We start from the raw sequence: 18887 nt of genomic DNA on the forward strand, positions 1-18887 counted from the left end.
TCGAGACTAAAAACGCCACAGATATCACTGGCTGACGACGTGCAAATCTCTCTTTCGGGATGGCACGAATGAAGGACTGCCCCCACCCGCAGATAAACACGTCGCCGTGTACTGCGCGGAAGATGGGACCGGACTGTCGGCGTGTCACTAGAGTGCGAAGAGATTGCGGTAACCTGGTGACAGACGCATTTCATACCGGCTTGTACAGTAATTCAAGATACTAGATGTTCTCTCGACTACCGCTTGCGCGGAACCCCGCTCTAGCGACGTCGATCGCGATGCTTGATTGAACGGTAGCGGGGTAGTTGATGGTATTGGCAATGGGGTAAGCCAAGACGCCTTATATTATCAATATCCTGGATGAACCTCTTGGCTATGTTATCTTCAAGTATGTTGATGTCTGTGGGTATTCGAAATGCTTATTTACACGATACGAACAGTTAGGACCTGTTGCCCAGAGCGTAGGGCTTTACGTTAGCGTTATATCGCCTTACCAAGATATTTAGTACTTGGCGATGAGGCGTTAGATCCTTGGAGTAGAAATATTTTGACCTCCTGACTTCTGCAAATTGCATTTTTGAGATATCTTAGTCATTCGTGTTAACTTGTTAACTTTGTCTGTGTATTAATACTTTTTATAGACTCGGTCACAATCGTCAATATGATCATGGCACTCAGATATTTTGTGGTTCCACTAAAGGATTGGCTCTCGCTTTATGAAGAAAAGCTTGACGTTTCTTAGGGCTGATGGGGATGAGGGCTTGGCTGGTTTGAAGATCTATACTAAAATTGTAAATATTATGGCTGGAGCTGAAAGCAACAGACAGGGGTATAGTATTTCTAATCTCGCCTTTCTTCTCGAGACAACAATGCTGACACGTTTTCTAACTTCATCGAAGTCTATTCACGATGGCCGAATATCTCAGTCACTATGGAACTTACTGGGTATACCCACTCAAATACCAGAGTGGTGATATTGCCTTTCCTGAATGGTGCTCACTCTTGACGCTATGTCTAGCACCGCTCATTGCTCACATTGCAGCTGGGTTTCCTGCACCATCATACCTAAGCTCGCGTCCCCCCAAATGGCACGAGTCTATCGCCCTCTATAATCCGACCTCGATTTTATGGCGATATGCAGCTATTACGGATAGACGAATTAGGGCTAAGGCTTGGGATAGGAAAGATATGGCCGGTACTAACGCGCTCTTTTGGACATCGCAAGGCTGGGACGGCTCACAAGAGATGATCACCCTCAGTTTGCCACATTGCACACATTTACCTCAGCACAACCGGATCAACTTATTCTCTAGCGAGTTCATCAAAACTGCTATCGTTACGTTGCAGGGCGTCCAAGCCCTCGTTGGCCTTGGCCTTGCCTTAGGAGATGGCAAAAATTCCAAGTCCGGCTTTGTAGCCTACATGGGAGTTGACCTAATATTCTTTCCTTTGGCATTCATCGGTCTTGTCCGTCTGTTTTGCGCATTTTGGCTTACGGACGACTTCGCGTATTCGACTTCGACACCACAGACCGGCTTGAATGGCTCAGAGCTCCAGGCTATGACTACTAAAGACTGCGAGAGGCGGATCTCTTTAGACAGTCTCTTACACGAGGAGTTGTCGGCGCCTATTGTGGCAGAGGATAGGTTCTTGCCAACGTCCTACTGGGCAAGTAGAGCTTTTCGGGCTATCTTCCTACTTCCAACCTTTCTCCTCTTAGCGATATGCTTGATGTTTATGATACAACCTGGTGGAGGGAAGCAATTCACCCTCACGGCATTCCTAGTTGCACTGTTTTATTTCATCTTCCTCACGACGACGATATTTATCTGCGGTTACTATTTGGTCCGAGGGCATACATCGACTATCCTTCCGTGCCTTGGGACAAGATGGTACGAAGCATACACCGGAATCCTCGTGGGAATGATATTGGTAATATTCGTCATATCCTGTATTGAGACAAGGCATACGGCGTGTGGAAAATGGACTAGCGCTCCGTATTCTGCTGGAGATTCCGGTGCATGTTCGGATGGTGTGAGACCTGATGTGATCAGGATGGATTTTAACCAGCTCCCCGACTTTGGCCTATCGACAACTATGCCTAGAGTCAACGCTGATAATAAAACACTTGGAGACGGAGATTTCTGGGTACGCAACTTCACGGGAACTTGTCTCGGTACTCTCGGCTCAACTCTTATGAGACACGTCTCGACCTTAGAAGAGGTGGATTTGAATGATCTCGCAAAGGTTACCTCAATTAATGATACACTACAGCAATACCTGCGCCATCCTGATGATTAAACATCACTGCTAAAGCAAATTGAAGAATGAAGACGCCATCTTTCGCCTCCGAATACCAATATTTAATATCGATGCCCTCATCATGGCAGATATGTTTCGGACTTTGGAAATCACCTACCTATCCATATTGGCGGCGTCGATGAACCGCTTCGTCTTATCCCAGTCGTTGCTACGGATTAGCCTACACTACACTAGCCGAGCATCGTCGCCGTATTCTTCTAGGATTTACTGCTTATCGAGCGAGTCTCGACCCACCGCGCCGCTTACATCGCACATCAGAATCGTGAAGGTGCCTTCTCACGATGGGTCCTGAGCACCAGGGTTCTTCCATCCACCCTGCAGCGCCTCATGCACACGGTCGACGGCCTTGTTCGCATCGTGCGCGTACTCGGCGACATTATACGAATCAATCAACGAGTTTATCACATCAGAAACGTTGACACCCGCATAATCGTCCTAGCCCAGCTTTTCCGCCCCGGGAGGCATCGTGGCATACCCCCACCGCTTGTTCGACAGGAAGTCGCCGTTGTTCTCGTGTCAGTAGTACAAGTACCACGTATTCCCATCGCTGTAGACGCTTTAGTCCTTCGGCTCAGTCTCAATACCTTGACCGTCCCCGCCGCCTAGGATGAATATCTTCTGCTGTTACTAGAGCTTGTTGACGGTGTTGCTGAGCAGGAACGCGTTCATCATGTCGATTACTCCGTTTTTATATACGCCACTGAAATCGACGAAGGCACTGCCTCACAGATACCCTTTTATATCGATGGTGTTGTAGTAGTTGGACCCTGCCGTTAGCTGGTTGTTGGCGGAGGTGAAGTTCTTCATGGACTCGACGATGATTTTGGTTTCAGGATGTAACACGATGGGGGCTTGTAAGATGACCGGGCGGTTGATGAGTAGGTATATTTAGGGATTCTTCTTGTCTGATATAATGCCTTTTTAGCGGGTTGTATATGAGGTATTGTTGAAGAGGGTAGAAGTGGTGATTAGTTGACATAAGACTTGTACAAACCTCTATAATATGGAAGATAGATACCTATTCATTTAAATTCTTTAGGTTAAGAGATACCCAGGAAAATAGCCAGTCTAGAAGTTGATTAGCAGAAAATCTTGGAATATACAACATTCTATTTAATCATATTCTGTCCTATATTCTGTGAGCGCCGCTCGTGGTGACGGTCATCGCGAAGATTACAACTACTCCTAAAGTACCTAGGCGCCGCACTGTCAATATGATATCCACCTGATTCGAGGTCACTTCAAGGGAATTTGAAAGTTCCCAGCTGATGTCGGCGAGTCTCGTTATCCTTGTTTCTTTGAGGGCGTTTTGAAGTAACCCGAGATCTGCATAAAACTTGATAATCCTTTCAGATGCACATATGAGGTATTAGCGGGGTAGTATGAGGCTTATTGCTATAACAAGATAGACCTTATCTTATCAATCTCCAGCGCTGCAACTTCAATGTTATGTATTCTGAAGTTTAGTGGTCATCCTTCGCCGTTCATCAACTCTACCAATTCAATTAATCGCCAGCAAGACAGAAACACAGTCAACACCACCTATCCATCCAAGCGACAAACCCAGAAACCGTCGCCAACATGCAGGGCTTCAACATGGGACGGTACGTCCCCCCCGACGTCGAGGGCACGACGAGCGGCAACGCGCTACACAAGAAGCGACCGCCAGGAATATCGCAAGACGGGACGCAAACAGTACGGTTCGAGATGCCATTCGCGATATGGTGTTTACACTGCGAAAACCCTACCCCTACCTCCACCTCCAACCCAAGTGCGAAGGGGAAACCCACGATAATAGGGCAAGGCGTGCGCTTCAACGCCACGAAGCGCAAAGTCGGGAACTACCACAGCACGCCCATCATCGCCTTCCGCATGCGGCACGTCGAGTGCGGCGGCTCCATCGAGATCCGGACCGACCCGAAGAACACAGCGTACGTTGTCAGCGAAGGCGCGCGGAAGCGGGACATTGGGGAGGACGACACGGCCTCGATTCTCGGCCCTATACTCACTGCGAAAGAGAAAGAAGCGCTCCGTAGCGACGCGTTCGCGAAGCTGGAGAAGACGATTGCGGATCGCAAGGTGCTTGAGGATGCGAGGCATCGCATTGAGGAGCTGGAGGGGGAGAGCGCGAGGAAGTGGGAGGATCCGTATGAAAGGAATAGGAAGCTCCGCGATGCGTTTAGGGTGGGGAGGAAAGAGCGGGAGAGAGATGCGATTAGGACGGAGGGGTTGCGCGAGAGGATGGGTTTGGGGATCGAGCTGCTTGCGCCGAACGAGGATGACGCGAGGAGAGCTGCGCTGGTGGATTTCGGGCCGACGGTTGGTGGGGAGGGGGAGATGGGCAGGAAGGCGTTGGCGAAACCGCTGTTTGGGAGTGCTGCGGGTGCGAAAGATGATGGGAAGGGCGCGAAGGGCAAGAGTAAGAAGTTGAAATCGGAAGTTGCTGCTGCGCAGATGCGGGAGAGTCTGGTGTCGGAGATCGTGGGCAATACGAGAGTCGCTCAGGACCCGTTCTTATCGCTGGATCGTGGAAATGGACAAGTTACTAAGAGCTCACCTAGGATTATGGGAATAAAGAGGAAAAGACTGGATTCGGAAGCGAAGCCGGATCTTGAGTTAGCAAAGTTAGATCAACTTAAATCAACAAAAGGAGGTCCGGTCGACATAGAAGAAGACAAAGATAGGGGGATAGCATCATCAGCGACGCTAGTCGATTACGACTCGGATTAAGGCATCGTAGCATTAGACATGGCGTTTAGGGGGCTTGGATTTGGTCATTACAAGATACCCAGGTTATATCATGAAGCGTAACGTATGATTAGGCAGGGTCATATTCATAGTATAGGTAGAATCAGTAGTGTTGATATAACTGTATCATTGATACCCTTCATCTACCAATAGAGCAACCGATACGGCGCTCACCGTTCTCGCGATAAGGCGTAAACTCTCCGACGGGAGAATAGGACATCGCAAGTAAAATAATGAAGCCAATGCTAGCCGTTTGAAAATATGGTGGTTCCAGTACCCGGCTCGATTCTTTATGCAAATTGCAAATTCCATACAGCAACACCAAATGCCATCCGTTACCACCAGAAGAAAACCATATTACTCTTTACTCCGTAATCCAGAGAACGCAGTGTATGCTATTAGTTGAATGGATAAGCGTGCAAAACACAACTGATCCGACGTTGATGAGCAACTATACGTCGTCCATTTGGCCTGCAGGCTCATCATCTTCCCCGAAACTCGCAACTGAGGACATGTCGTCGTCGTCTTCGCTCTCGGCACCGGCTTCATCTGCAGCATCCTTGCTGGCGTACTTCTGAACATACTCTGTTTCCAACCTTAGCCAACTCCATCTTTATAGTTGATATGGTGTAGGAGCAGACATACCCTTGACCTTAGCGTCGTAGCTCTTCGGCTCGCGCATTAAGAGCGCGGCTGCTTCACCGTTAAGAGGATCGGCAGGATTGGGGTATCTTAAGAGCTGTGGGAGGAAGACCTCGAAGATGTTGATCATATCGAACATGGGTGACCATGTCTGGTTGATGACGTCTAGGCACACCGAGCCGGACCTATTATAACAATTCGCCTTCCTTAGCCCTGTCTTGAATTTATACCCAATCCCCAAATGTAGTGGTGATGTCGAATTCCAGCCAACTTACAGCTCATCGATGTTCGGGTGGAAGATACGGTTGACGAAGCCGATACTAGGTGACTTGTACGGGTATTGATCAGGAAGCTCGACGTGGACCTTCCAGATACCATTCTCGAAGGGTGCTAATATTGGTTAGAGATTGTTCTGGGCCAATATATTTCATCATTGATACTAACTCTCGGCGGGGCCCTTAAATCGGACGTAGAACTCTTGCCTGGAAATGTGTAAGATTCGGATGTTTAAACGTAGTAGACAAGCTAGCTTACACTGCGACGACTTAGTATGGCGCTGTATTGAGCGATGGGATATATAGGAGTGTTACTAACTATTATCATTGACTAGAGTCACCTCATAGTCGGACATAAGCCTGGAACAGAACAGTTAGTCAGAGTGTCGGGGTTTGTCGGTAGTAGTTACCATACATCTTCATGACCTAGTTTATTAGCTAGTTAGCGATCCATAACTTATCATGACGATCATTATCATTAGGCAGACGTACATCCGTCTCAATCCTTCTGCGTGGACTGCTCATTTTGGCTTGCTCTTCTGCGAAAGAGTTGTTCCTTTGGTCCTTTTTGTCTCTTACGTCTTGTCAATATAGATTCGTCGCCCACGTAATAATGTCCGATGTGCTGATTCTTCCCAATACCAGTTTTTAAAGGCTCGGTCTTTGTCTAGATGGAATGGTATTCAAGGCTGGGTGTTGGATATTCGATGGTAGTAAGAGCGGCGGGCGACTTATCGGATGCGACGAGGGAAAGAGATGCTGCGAAGATATGTTCGTAAAAGGAGGGGACGACGATAGATAGGTATTTGTGTAAAGAGTAATTGTTGAACAGTGTTAAAATTGTATGTGTAGTCGGTAAGCTGGCGTTAAGAATAATAAAAAGTTCAATGCTCTATTGTAAAAAGAAAGGAAAGTGGAGGTCTCAGACGATTTCTTGCATGTCTTTGAGGTTTGACTCCCGCCTGCTCCCACCTGGGCAGTCTAGTCACAAGACAAGAGCGATTTGGCTATGGATACCCGAACAATGAGCAGTTATGACGCGACTTCCAAGGTTGTTACCAGAATAAGCCGCTATTAGCGCCATCCAGGCATCGCTAGGTACCGAAGCCGGTACGCTTATTTTATCGATAGTGATGCAACAGCCGCTAAAATGTCTCGGGACAGCGCTATGCATCGTCCAACCTTATCCATTACAGTTTACATGTATTATTAGTTGATTAATACGGAAGTCATCGCCTTCACCTACCATCCATCCAATCCATTTTTATCTCTTATGCATGTATTGTTCTCTATCCTCACTCATCATCTGCAACTATATCCGGCATAACCTACATGCCCGCGGTCGTTTTGATTTCTACCAAATCCATGGATGTCATATGTTTGCTCCAACCGCTACCGTAATATTTGGGCATCAGTTTACCTGCATCTGACACGGCTTCTTGGTCCGTGATTCGTGCCTCAAATATGAATTCCCCTCCCAACTCTCGAAACGTGTTTATACTATGCTTGAACTAATAAGTTCGCATAATTCCATTCGTCCAAGTCATCTCCCCTTACATGGGTAGATATAGATATGGTATCGGCATCTACCCAAAGCGTATTCCGGGCTTTCTCTCAGATCGGACGTGATATCGAACCGGAATATGATATATCATGTTCCTACATCTCATCTCCGCATAATGACCCGAAGAACTCTTCCCGGCTTTGCCAATGAATCTCACTTATATCCCTGATGACTCCTTCCACTAACCAGTTCAAGAGTTCAGGGGGTTCCAATGAGCTGAATTTCCGGCCTTCATCGCGACAGTGGTAGCTAATCGTATTTACTATAACCAGTTAGCCACATTTGTTTTCTTTCGAGCTAAAAAGGCTAGAAATAGAGCGCAATTACCTTTCCGACGGCTTGTTGAGCATTTGGCGGCAATTTCAAGCCTGGAAGATTTAACGGTGGTGGTGTTTCGCCCTTGATCCCGCAAGTAATTTCGATGCTCCGAAGAAGTCCACCAACAGCTTTCTGCTCTGGAGTAAATACGGCTAGGTTGGAAAAAGTGAGACAGTTTGGTTCGTTGAACAAACGCGCCTGACACCCATCGTCCATATTTGCAACGAATGTCGCGCATTGCGCTACGCCGGGCACGTTGTAACATGTCGGTGTCGAGTGTTGAGATCCGGGCTTAGGCAGCTGTACTTTCGCCATCACCGTACCGCGGCAGTCTTTGGGTCCTGGTGGTCCCGAGAATAGCAATGCAGCTATAGGAACTACAGGCTCGGTTGGCTGTGGCTGGCTACTGGTCGCGGGGTTCTTTGGCGTTGCGATGCTAGTCGGTATTGCCGTGCTATTCGATTCCCATGGATCGTTTACATCGACTTGTGGAATGCCTGAAATTTGCGGTACTTCTGAGACTCGAGGGACGTCTGACACGGCAATATTTTCTACCATCGCATTTTCAGGTAGATTATCTGCATCCTGAAGTGTCGTTGCTCCGTCTACTATCACAGGACGCATGGATTCCTCCCCGACTCGGAACCTTTGCCCTAATGCGCCCGTCGTTTGCCATACTACCCCGATACTAAGCAATGTTATCGTCGATCGCCAATGAAGCTGCATTTTGATGCACTTTTGTCGCAAAGGTAAATATTGAAGAAGGGAAAAGCAGAATCTCTAAGATCTATCTAGGTCGCGACAAAATCCTCGGGCTTGAGACGATGCCAAGGTGTAGTGCACGCTCTCTTGGCGTTTCACATCTCATGGATCTAATCCTCAAGAGAACAGGGGCAAAACATTTACAGATTCGCGAAACGAAGAGTTCAAGATACAATTTCTCTAAAAGGAAATAGTGCCATCTATTAACATGTTTTAATGAGCCAAGAGCAGATTTAACAAGCGTGTCTAATTAGCTCGGCAGAAAATCATCCTAACTTTCCAGGCCTCTTTTAGTTTCAACTTCAATTAGTTGGCTCAGCATAGAATTAGTATGCTATCTGCCACACAGTTCGCAACCATCAACAACTACATTAATTAGGCACCGAGACAGACAACTGGTACGTCTCACCGGGCTGGATGTTAGTGAAGCGTGCTTCCGGAAGAATTCGACCGTCGTACTTCACTACTACCTCCTTCACATCTCCCGAACGGTGTATATCTATCACAAATGTTGCACCGCGGAACAAGCGTGTCACTTTGATGGCGTTCCAGGCGGATGGCAACTGCGGCTGAATACGCAAACCCTTTGCGTCGCCACTCAGACCACATAACCCTTCAATAAAGGACCGGTATACCCAGGATACAGTCCCTGTGTTGAATAGCTGACTGGACCGACCTGCCGTGCGCGGATATTTCTGGTAGGCGCCGCGGTAGTAATTGGGGATATATACGGGAAGCTGGCCTCGTTGCACGTAATCTTCTTCTGAAGGGCCGGGGATCATCTTCCGCAGGACGTCGTATGCCCGATCGCTCTCCCCTATCGAATACAAGCTGTGGATATAGAAGGCGGCTGCGTGATTATACACTGACCCATTTTCAGCCGAGCCTGGGTACTTCTGTGTTACACGGCCAACGTCCTCTCGCATAGCGCTGTAAGGGGGAGCGAACATCACGGTACCATAGGGTGTACTCATCTGCGAATCTATCTGATGTAGCATTCGCGAGATTTGGTCGGTACTAGCCGCTCCACTTAGAATCGACCATGTCTGTGGGTTTAGCCAGATACGACCCTCTAGGTCCTTCTTAACCCCGAAAACTACATTGTCATCCGTGATGCCTCGTGCATACCAGTCACCGTCCCACAGATGCGTGTTAGCAGCTTCGTTGACTCCCTTAGCTTTTGCTCGGTATTGTTCTGCTAAGTCGGGTTTTGACTCATGCTCGCATACGTCCGCCCACAGCTTCAGCGCAAACGCAGTAGCGACCGTCTGCCATCCTGATACACCCTTTCCTTTATAGCCGACCATGTTTAGCGGATCGCACCAGTCTCCCTGTGCAATATAGCTCAACCCATAAGCATCACGGGCCAAATGTAGCCAATCCATTGCCCTGCTAAAACGTTCAAACACGGTATAGGTATCGCCATGCATTCCCTTTACCGGTACCTTCAGGAGGTCGTAATCACCCGTCTCCGCAAGATATGCCTCCAGTGTTACCGGTAACCAGATACAGTGATCGGTGTGTGGGATCTGGTTGATATACTTGAGTTCGGCACCCTCCGTTAACAAGATACCATCAGGCATAGCCCCGTCCTTCTCTTGTTGTGAGACTGCTATCAGAAAAGCTTTACGCGCGACCTCGGGCTTGATGTACGACATTCCCATGTTGTCCTGCAGGTAATTGCGCGTCTGCGGATCCGTGGTCAACCGGTTTACGTCGCCATGGTAATAGCACTGGCGCGGTAACCAGTTATTGACGAAGTTGTCCACATGCTTGTCTGGCGTTTCGATTTGCAGACAACCCTTTCCTTTACCGGTGTATTCTGCGTATTCCTTTGCCGTCTGCGCGAACCCTTCCTTGCTAAGATATTTATCGCGGACGGCGCGTATCTCGGCATCATCAAAGGCGGGGCCGAAGAGGAAGCGGTACTCGCGCTGGTCGTCTGCTTTCAGTTCAGTCCGATATTGAACCACAGCTGCTGGTGTTTCGTAGCGAGCTTCGCTACAACTAAGCTGAGGCTTCGTTAGTGCTGAGGGCGCGTGAAGACCACCTTCACCCTCAAAAGTCTCTTGCATGGCCTCCCACGAGACCGGCGCGGTCTCTGCGAGGAAGTAGGATTTGTCCTTTAGGAATTTGTTCTTCCAGTAATCCGCCGCCTTCTGGTATGGTGTGATGCTGCTGCCTACTATGCCGCCAAGATCCGGTCGCCACTCCGCTTCCTGGTTCATCCATGACATATAACCGAATGGGAAATAGGGGTACACGCTGATTTTACGCGGCCGTCCACTCAGATTAGTCACCTTAACAGACCAGAGTTCAACCACATCGTGCGTCGGAATCACCAACGTCAGCTCCACGCGAATACCGAGATGCTCAACTGTCCAAGAGATATCGCTTTTACCGACAGAAAACACGAATCGGTCAAGCGAAGCACGCACCGGCTCGTATGGTGCCGAAAATATTTGACTAGTCTCTTCATCCTTGATATATACGAAACGACCCGGATGATGAGCATAATAGTTCTGCTCGGGCTGCATAAAGGTCTTGGCCTCTAGGTTTGGAGCGTGGGCATATTTTGACGGCTCCGGCTGCATGAATTGCGCCGTCGCATATCCACGGCAGGTCATCTGTATCATCATCTTCTGATTCCATAAGAAGCCACCGGCCTTCGGCAGTGCCGTCGGGCTTGATAACTCATAGCGGTCGCCGTCCTCTGTCGAGCGTAACATCGTGTAAGTCTATTCTGGGCGTTCCTTTACTTTCAGCCGCAAATCAGGCTTCGCTGTTCCGTGCTTTCAATTAAAAATATCCCGCTACCTCAGTCCCTTCGAATAACAACTCGGGACGATGCCTTATAAAGGGGAATGAACCATACATCGTTGACCAAGGACACCGCTACGCCGGTACACGGGGCTTGGCGGATGACCTGGTGCATGGAAGTCGCTCGGGAGAATATACGGGTAAAAGAAATACTCCCGCTACGACGTGGGCAGCGAACCAATACCTTCGCCGGTATAGCAATCAAGTGATCCGCTGGAATCCTGCAACACGGATGCGGGATGTTTTTTTCTCGAACAAGTCGTTCGATTGCCGCAGATTCGTTTTCGTTCGCTTCAATTTTATGACGAGGTAATACCGGCGGTACATCTCTCGATGCACCTCTACGTCGCACAATATATGCGAACTCCAACAAACCGTCATACCGTGGTAGCTACGCTATGGCGACCTCGCGGGTCCCCAATTCGCTCGTCGTGGTCATGGGTAGGTATGTAAACCACTTAGTAAGAGCGGAGCTGAAATCGGGGAGGTGTATGCGAGGATTACGCTCGTGGGTTGGGTTTCGTGGGGGAGGCTTCTCCATCCGGGGGAGACTAAGCCCGTCGTTCCTACAGCTTTGCCGAAAAGAGGTTGGTACGTCAGTACGTCCGTGGCTTAGGGGTCTCGTTTGGAGATGACAGCTTGACAGCTACCTATAGGAGGTAGGTTATTGGCTTGGGTTGTAGCATGACTAAGTCATGCAGTGATATACTGGCTTGGCGTCAGATCTTGGCTGAAGCTGTATGAGCTATTAACTACCTATAGGTATTCCATGATGCCAATTATTTTCCTCGCAATGGTTTTCTCTTGTTTTGGGAAGGGTTGGAGAACTGGGCTGTGGAGGGGTCATTGTTAGCGCTAATGTCCGCGTTGCTGTTGATTGAATAGCGTGTTAGAGAACCTTGGACCTAGGTGTCTAGGTACCTCCTGTGTCATTGGTCAGAAGGTATCTAGGCCACCTATTACGCACCACCGCATCCTTATTAACTTCCGTTAACTAGGTGTTCAATGAAGCTCATGAAGATGATCGAGTCCATTAGAAGAAGAGCGATGTCACAAAAAAGGTTCAGATAATTTAAAAAGGATACATTCTTATAGAAATAATCATTCAATTATATGAGCAGCGATCAAAAAGCCACTCCTATACTCTTACGCAACCGACTCGTGAGAATTATGATGATGAGATGTTTCTTCAAAAGGGGGGTATACGCTATCCAAACAAACGCTCCAATAATCCGATATCAATAACAATCTTAACCCTTGGTGAAATCCGATGTTTAAACAAATTTGCGAACTCCCCAGCCTTATACCTTAGTTCTTAAGTAAATGTGCATCGTCGTTGACTTTATGTAGGTAGGTGTGTAGTTTTATCGAGTCCGTGGCGTGTATGATGTGCTTTTAAACGACTCCCGCGTATCCGACCATTTGTCGTATGTCTGACTCTTCTCCCGTCTTCCCCATGCCGATCTGGAATAGAGCGTGTTAGCTAACTTCCTTTGCGTCCATGCCAGGTAGTTGAAGGGGCAGGCAACACATACATAAATGTCGACCACATGGTTGGTTAGATAGATAGGTAGGTAGTTTAGTGCTGGTGTGTGCCGGTTGGTCGTTCGCGGATGTTTTCTTGCTTGCCACTGCTGACGAACTGGGTAAATCGCATGATGAGGCTAGGCGTGTATCGTCGACCACCGCAGCGTTTCGAGACGATGTACTCCTCTTGCATGGCAAAGATAGATATATATCCTTGGTAGGTAGGTAGAAGGGCGTTTTCGTCTTTTGTATTATATTACCGAGCGAAGTCTTGAGATTGGTGTGAAAGTCTAGACTCTTTCCTGTTGTCTAAGATGATACGGCTGTTTGTTTGCATGATGAGTGGCGAGGCCGTTGTCTGACATTTATACATCTTACTCAGGACCTTGGTCGCGTATGTCAGGTTCGTCGACGAACTATTTTGGTCGCTCGGATCGATACCCGGAGAGAGATGACGAAGATTTTGGGGGCGGGTACAGACGTGCTAGGCCAGCCCTATGCGCGATGTAGGGCGGACGGGGGTAGGGGGGATGGATCTATTGCTGACATGAATATTGACATGTTCGCACGTCGTCGGTAGCGATGGACCAATGGGAGGATGTGAGAATCTAAGAATAGGGCGTTTCGGTCGTCATTCCATGGCGGTTTCTGGAAAGCTGAAGCGGTTGTGGTACGTGGGTATGCATGCTGCTTATCTCACGCGCATCAAGAGTCGGTGAGCGAGATATGCGTGTAGCAGCTTGCGTGCGACGGTTTGGATGAATTGGACAGGTTTATCGCGGGATACGTGGGCTGAGCCTCGATCTGGTGGCTTGAATGTGTACCGCCTATACCGCCTATACCGCCTGTTCGACCTGTCTGTAGCAGCCGGATGCACTTTATACTTGCGGTCTGCTTAATACCGTACGGACATGGCCGCATCGATATCCCGCGATTACTTGCACTGCGCCCCTCCCGAAAACGTGGTACGCTTCGGATCACCAAGTTAAGGCATTGCATGCGGGTTGGAAGATTATCAGGTTTTATCTTGACTACAGATAATTGGCCAGATTTTTGATTGTTATATGTAAGTTATGTAAGAGGGTATCGTTAAATTCATGGCATCGAAGTTTAATAGTTATTAGTTCAAATCGAATATTTATAGGTTGATAGCTCTGTAATTCATAATAGTTGAGGGGACAATAGGGGGTTCACTGAGGGGAAATAGGAGTCGATTAGCGGATAACAGGTACCTAAAGTCTATTTAATAGTGGCTTCTATAGCGATCCATATCTATCCATTCTTCTTTATCAAACATCCACAGTGTTCGCGGGGTATGTCGACCCAATTTCTCCCCACTTCAAGTTGCTAAATGTGACCTCGGGATGAGCTTCGATTTGCCTAATAATTGTGGGATTTCCTTCGGTCGCATTGCATGGTCCAGCACCGTCTTTGGCGCCGTCGAGCCAGGACATATTACCGCCCTCATCCCACCAGATACTGAAAGCCAGCACCATGCCGCGGGTCAGCGCATCGCCCATAGTCTCGTGGGCGCCTAGGTTCATGAACTGAGTCGAGCCTGTTGCGTTGCAGTACGCATCGTTCGTGAACGCCACCTCCGGCACGCCCTCCTTCTTCACCACCTCGGCCTTGATCACCTTGTCGCCCTGCACGTACAGGCGGTGGATCTCCTTCAGCTTGCCACTCTCGTCGGCGGGGAATTGCGTCACCACCGTGAATGGCTTGGCCGTGTCTACCGTGTAGTTCTCGCCCTTTCCGTAATACTCCGGCTGGTTAAGTCGGTACGGATTCCACCCGCACCCGTTCTTGTCGCAGACACCGCTGGCCTGGCACTCGGCGCCTGTGCAAAGGTACGGACCGGTCTGGTTGCAGGGGTGCGGTGCGATTTGGTTGGCACGGGCGTTGGCTTCCCAGATATCCATCTCGTTGCAGCAAGCACCTTTGCCGTCCACGTTTCCCTGAATGACGGTTAGATGAAGCTCTAGCAGTTACTTATGTGTAACCTGAGATTAAATTCTTGATTGCTTACTTCACCGTTAATGAAGGGGGTGACGTAACACTGCGCGTCACAGTATCCCGTTCCCCAGGCGGATCCTCCGGTATTCAACTCGCTTTTGCCTCCATCTGCCGCCATCTCGGAAAGGTAGAGGGCACTATTCATGCCGCAGGGGAGGTGACTGACTTCGACGTCGAATGTGAATTCGTTTCCGGTCAGCTGCAGCATTTCGTAATTCTCCTTCGCTTCGTCTAGGAGGTAAATGCGGGGCGACACGACGTTTTCGCCGACGATCAGCTGCATATTCAACGAGGCTCCGTCCGTCTTGACACCGATGCTGGCATAGTCGCTTTGGCCCTCCACTAGAACGAAATATGTCAATTATTACGATTCGTAAACGCTTAGTAAGGTAGAAGGTGTGTTAGAAATTGACATCACATACTAACACAGTTTTCGGCACATGCCTCCTTGGTTGGGCAGGCGGTTTCGTTCGGCTTGCTTCCCCAGTTGCCACAACCGACAGAAGTATCGCTGACTTGGTGGACCCAATGCGCAGATGAGTCGAGGACGAGGTAGTTAGTTGACTCCTTACATCCGTCTACCACACTACATCGGTATGTCGTTAATTCGGGGTGGACATCAGCAGTGCTGCCAGGCTTCTGCGCGGCGGCAAGTCCTAAGACCGCTAAACCGACGGCGAGCTTGCTAGAGGCCATGGTTATTGACGTTTTCTAACTACTCCGCTAAATGGAAATAATGCAGTCACCGCGAGTGTGACAAGCACGCAACAGCATTCCTGGAGCAACTCATATCAGAATACATTATATATACAGTCCCTTCCCCTAGGTACGCTTTGATTTTTCTTCCATCTGGCATCTTGGCGCAGATAGGAGAAAGAGTCCGTGTACCTGATATCCCCAGATCGAACTTCCTCCGCATGTCAAGTTGTTTAATGCCTATTCTGACAGGTGGAACTTGAAGTGCCGGCTTGAGACCTGGCGATCTGGGGAAGATGGCCCGAGTTCCCGGCGGGCCAATTCGTCGTTGCACCATTGGATTTGAGGCTAGTCTCCTGCAGAGAAGAGCCTGAATGGTGCACACTATGGCTTTAGTTACGACCCTACGTATTTAAAAATCACGCTGCCTTTGTTTATTTCGGATCTTGCCGGGTTACATGTTAATTGATGTTTATGTTGATATCGACGTTCCTGCATCGAGTCGAGCCTCTGATAAATTGCACACCCGAGTGATCCGAGATCCATCGAAATGAAAGGGGGGAATACGAGGTGACGGTAGCCCGGTTATCATGCCGACAACATGTGTTGAGATAACTTTTTTACTAGTAATAGCTAATGACGTTCGAGCTAGCTTTAAGCTAACATTGTCCTGATTTATGTCAAAAATCTAATGATTCTTGGTTTCTGCTTGTTAAAGCACGTACGGATAACTCCAGGGACTTCACCTATCCGCTCGAATATTCCAGCAACATCAATTATGTCGGAAACTTCGGTATGGCAATACTTTCTCTGCTTTATGTATCGGTATCATTACAGTACTTGAAACCTTCGATTTTTTATAAATATGAGGCTTAAGAACCTTTACGATATAAGATTGGTTAGTCAGTTCCAGTATTCTCGAGGTTGCGCTGGTCACTAAAATATTGGATTTTGCAGGTTTTAAGTGCCTGAAGCGCCAGTGAGATGATACCAAATTAGCGGGCTCTAAGCAACGATAGGGCAGAGCCAACTTGCTACTTCTGGTTCCCGTTAGCGCTAACCCACTAAAAGGTGCCTTGAACAGGCAGATAGCATGATTCCATAGGTACTAGGTACCTAGGTATTGATCCATTCGGGGTTGATGCCTTATTTTCGAGATGTTTTTGAAGGTATTTTATCACATAAATACCATGCGATAGTATATTGTTGATCTGTATCTATTATTAGAAGTATACTTCAGGTAATCTAAAAGGTCATACTTTATGGACTTTTTATAACACGATCTGAGTGCCTCTTTTGTTTTATTTTGAGATTGCTGTAGAGGCCACCAACCATGGCGCCTCAGAGAGGTGTCTCATCTAAGAAAGGAAGCGAGAAAGGCAGCAGTGCTATGGTATCAAGTTCTCGAAAGATCATCCGCAACGATGATAACACACATTCCATAGCAAAGCGCCATCGTAATAATCGAGGCGACGGCGCATCTAATGCTTCGCATCCGAAAACGCCCCGAAGGCATGATGTAGATCTCGCATCGCCTATCAACATTATTCCATCTAGAAGGTTAAAGATATTTGTCTTTGGAGAAGGAGGATTCGGTGAACTCGGTCTTGGGAATCAGAAGCACGATGGGAAGAAGCCTATGAATGTGAAGCGCCCACGTCTCAACCACAATTTACTCCCCGATAAAGTTGGAGTTGTCCAAGTTGCGTGTGGCGGCATGCACGTAGTTGCGTTGACTGCGGACAACAAGATTCTTACATGGGGCGTTAATGACCTTAAGGCATTAGGTCGTGAGGTGGTCTTTGAAGATCCGGGAACTGATGTGGATGGTGATGACAATGAAGAGTATAGGGGCCTTGACCCCGGCGAAAGTACTCCTGCTGAAGTCGATCTAGGTGCTTTAAACCATACCCCTCAGTTCGTGCAAGTTGCGGCCACCGACTCTGCCTCATTTGCCTTGACTACGACAGGGGAGGTATACGGATGGGGTACATTCAAGGTCAGTGGGGATTGTGATATCGAATCCAATGCACGGCATGCGAAGCTGACCAATTCTAGGGTTCTGATGGTGTTTTCGGGTTTACACAGGACATAAAAATACAGTCAACCCCTATACAAATAACTGGGCTTAAGGAAGTTACGTCTTTGGCCGCCGGTGCAAACCATATGCTAGCCTTGGATAGACACGGGAAAGTTTTCACCTGGGGGTATGGCGGTGAATTCCAGCTTGGTTGGAAACCAGCCTCAAGACATACCAGTCCTAAAGCTACACTGCATCCTCGCGTCTGCGGGAACTTCACGAAACGGAACTATGCTGTGAAGATAGCAGCAGGATCTTATCATAGTTTCTATATCAACAACAGGGGGAAATTATGGTCCTGGGGTTTGAATAACTTCTCTCAGACAGGGCATCCGGACCTTGCCGGCAAAGATAATGCCATAGTTACCACCGCCAAGGCCGTTCGAGCTCTCCGCGACCATAATATCGTCCATGTAGCTGGAGGCGAACATCATTCTGTTGCGATCAGTTCTGATGGCAAACTATTTGCGTGGGGCAGAATCGACGGACATCAGGTTGGCTTGCCGAGAGACACATTCACGGAAGAAAATACTGTGATGGATAAAAATGGGAGTCCGCGCATCCTCTTAGAGCCTACAGTCATTCCGAGTAAGCTCATTCATATCAGGTAAAGTTTACCTTTACTAATGAGTTTCGTAGATATAACAGCTACCTTCGCCGCTATTGGGACTGACACTACTATTGTTACCACGCCTAATGGACAAGCATATAGCTGGGGCTTTTCTTCAAGTTACCAGACTGGGCAAGGAACAAAGGATGATGTTGAGACTCCAACGCTCATTGATAATTCAGCTGTGCGTGGTGAGAATATTGTCTGGGCAGGTTCCGGAGGGCAGTACTCTATACTAGCATCTACAAGTTAAAGCTAGTTAATATGGATATGAGGTGCCTAGGGTGAATAGCAAATGATTAAATCTTCTCCAACTTGTTTCCTTAAAATAAACATGGTGTTAGGGTTTACCCTTAGGTACATACTGTACCTATCTTTGGCAAAGTCTTGATTCTTTGTCTGGACAGTTTCTGTGAAAGCGACACGAAACAAGTCGACAAGTGGCCTTGTTCTATTCCTTTCTTATGTGTTATACTCACTGTTGATTGTTCTATTGCTTTCATTCTA

The 18887-nt window shown here is 48.1% G+C and overlaps 7 protein-coding genes across 7 annotated transcripts; 3 read left to right on the forward strand and 4 right to left on the reverse strand.

The window, feature by feature from the left end:
* The first annotated feature begins 845 nt into the window (after positions 1 to 845).
* GGS22DRAFT_95853 (uncharacterized protein) lies at positions 846 to 2475 on the forward strand. The gene has a single exon (XM_047968529.1). The coding sequence runs from the start codon at positions 910 to 912 to the stop codon at positions 2299 to 2301; it is 1392 nt and encodes a 463-aa protein (XP_047822139.1). The 5' UTR covers positions 846 to 909; the 3' UTR covers positions 2302 to 2475.
* A 1346-nt stretch (positions 2476 to 3821) lies between these two features.
* GGS22DRAFT_155552 (DUF455 domain protein) lies at positions 3822 to 5150 on the forward strand. The gene has a single exon (XM_047960231.1). The coding sequence runs from the start codon at positions 3904 to 3906 to the stop codon at positions 5050 to 5052; it is 1149 nt and encodes a 382-aa protein (XP_047822140.1). The 5' UTR covers positions 3822 to 3903; the 3' UTR covers positions 5053 to 5150.
* On the reverse strand, positions 5151 to 7188 carry GGS22DRAFT_155556 (ubiquitin-conjugating enzyme h). Its single transcript, XM_047960232.1, has 7 exons — positions 6445 to 7188; positions 6307 to 6347; position 6247; positions 6157 to 6194; positions 5988 to 6102; positions 5716 to 5897; positions 5151 to 5655 (listed from the first exon to the last, which is right to left on the reverse strand). The coding sequence occupies exons 1-7, from the start codon at positions 6510 to 6512 to the stop codon at positions 5522 to 5524; spliced, it is 579 nt and encodes a 192-aa protein (XP_047822141.1). The 5' UTR covers positions 6513 to 7188; the 3' UTR covers positions 5151 to 5521.
* A 567-nt stretch (positions 7189 to 7755) lies between these two features.
* On the reverse strand, positions 7756 to 8798 carry GGS22DRAFT_95933 (uncharacterized protein). Its single transcript, XM_047968531.1, has 2 exons — positions 7879 to 8798; positions 7756 to 7813 (listed from the first exon to the last, which is right to left on the reverse strand). The coding sequence occupies exons 1-2, from the start codon at positions 8593 to 8595 to the stop codon at positions 7811 to 7813; spliced, it is 720 nt and encodes a 239-aa protein (XP_047822142.1). The 5' UTR covers positions 8596 to 8798; the 3' UTR covers positions 7756 to 7810.
* On the reverse strand, positions 8799 to 11454 carry GGS22DRAFT_95914 (glycoside hydrolase family 94 protein). The gene has a single exon (XM_047968530.1). The coding sequence runs from the start codon at positions 11358 to 11360 to the stop codon at positions 9003 to 9005; it is 2358 nt and encodes a 785-aa protein (XP_047822143.1). The 5' UTR covers positions 11361 to 11454; the 3' UTR covers positions 8799 to 9002.
* A 2702-nt stretch (positions 11455 to 14156) lies between these two features.
* On the reverse strand, positions 14157 to 16076 carry GGS22DRAFT_95951 (glycoside hydrolase family 7 protein). The gene is made up of 3 exons (XM_047968532.1): positions 15417 to 16076; positions 15008 to 15336; positions 14157 to 14936 (listed from the first exon to the last, which is right to left on the reverse strand). Exons 1-3 carry the CDS (start codon positions 15688 to 15690, stop codon positions 14268 to 14270), a joined length of 1272 nt encoding a protein of 423 aa, XP_047822144.1. The 5' UTR covers positions 15691 to 16076; the 3' UTR covers positions 14157 to 14267.
* A 947-nt stretch (positions 16077 to 17023) lies between these two features.
* On the forward strand, positions 17024 to 18725 carry GGS22DRAFT_198100 (RCC1/BLIP-II; the record flags this gene model as incomplete). Its single annotated transcript, XM_047966088.1, has 3 exons — positions 17024 to 17689; positions 17749 to 18358; positions 18410 to 18725. The coding sequence occupies 3 exons, from the start codon at positions 17024 to 17026 to the stop codon at positions 18631 to 18633; spliced, it is 1500 nt and encodes a 499-aa protein (XP_047822145.1). The 3' UTR covers positions 18634 to 18725.
* Positions 18726 to 18887: the final 162 nt, after the last annotated feature.

This window comes from Annulohypoxylon maeteangense (assembly GCF_022496945.1).
Source record: "Annulohypoxylon maeteangense strain CBS 123835 unplaced genomic scaffold GGS22scaffold_3, whole genome shotgun sequence".
NCBI classification, from domain to species: Eukaryota; Fungi; Ascomycota; class Sordariomycetes; order Xylariales; family Hypoxylaceae; genus Annulohypoxylon; species Annulohypoxylon maeteangense.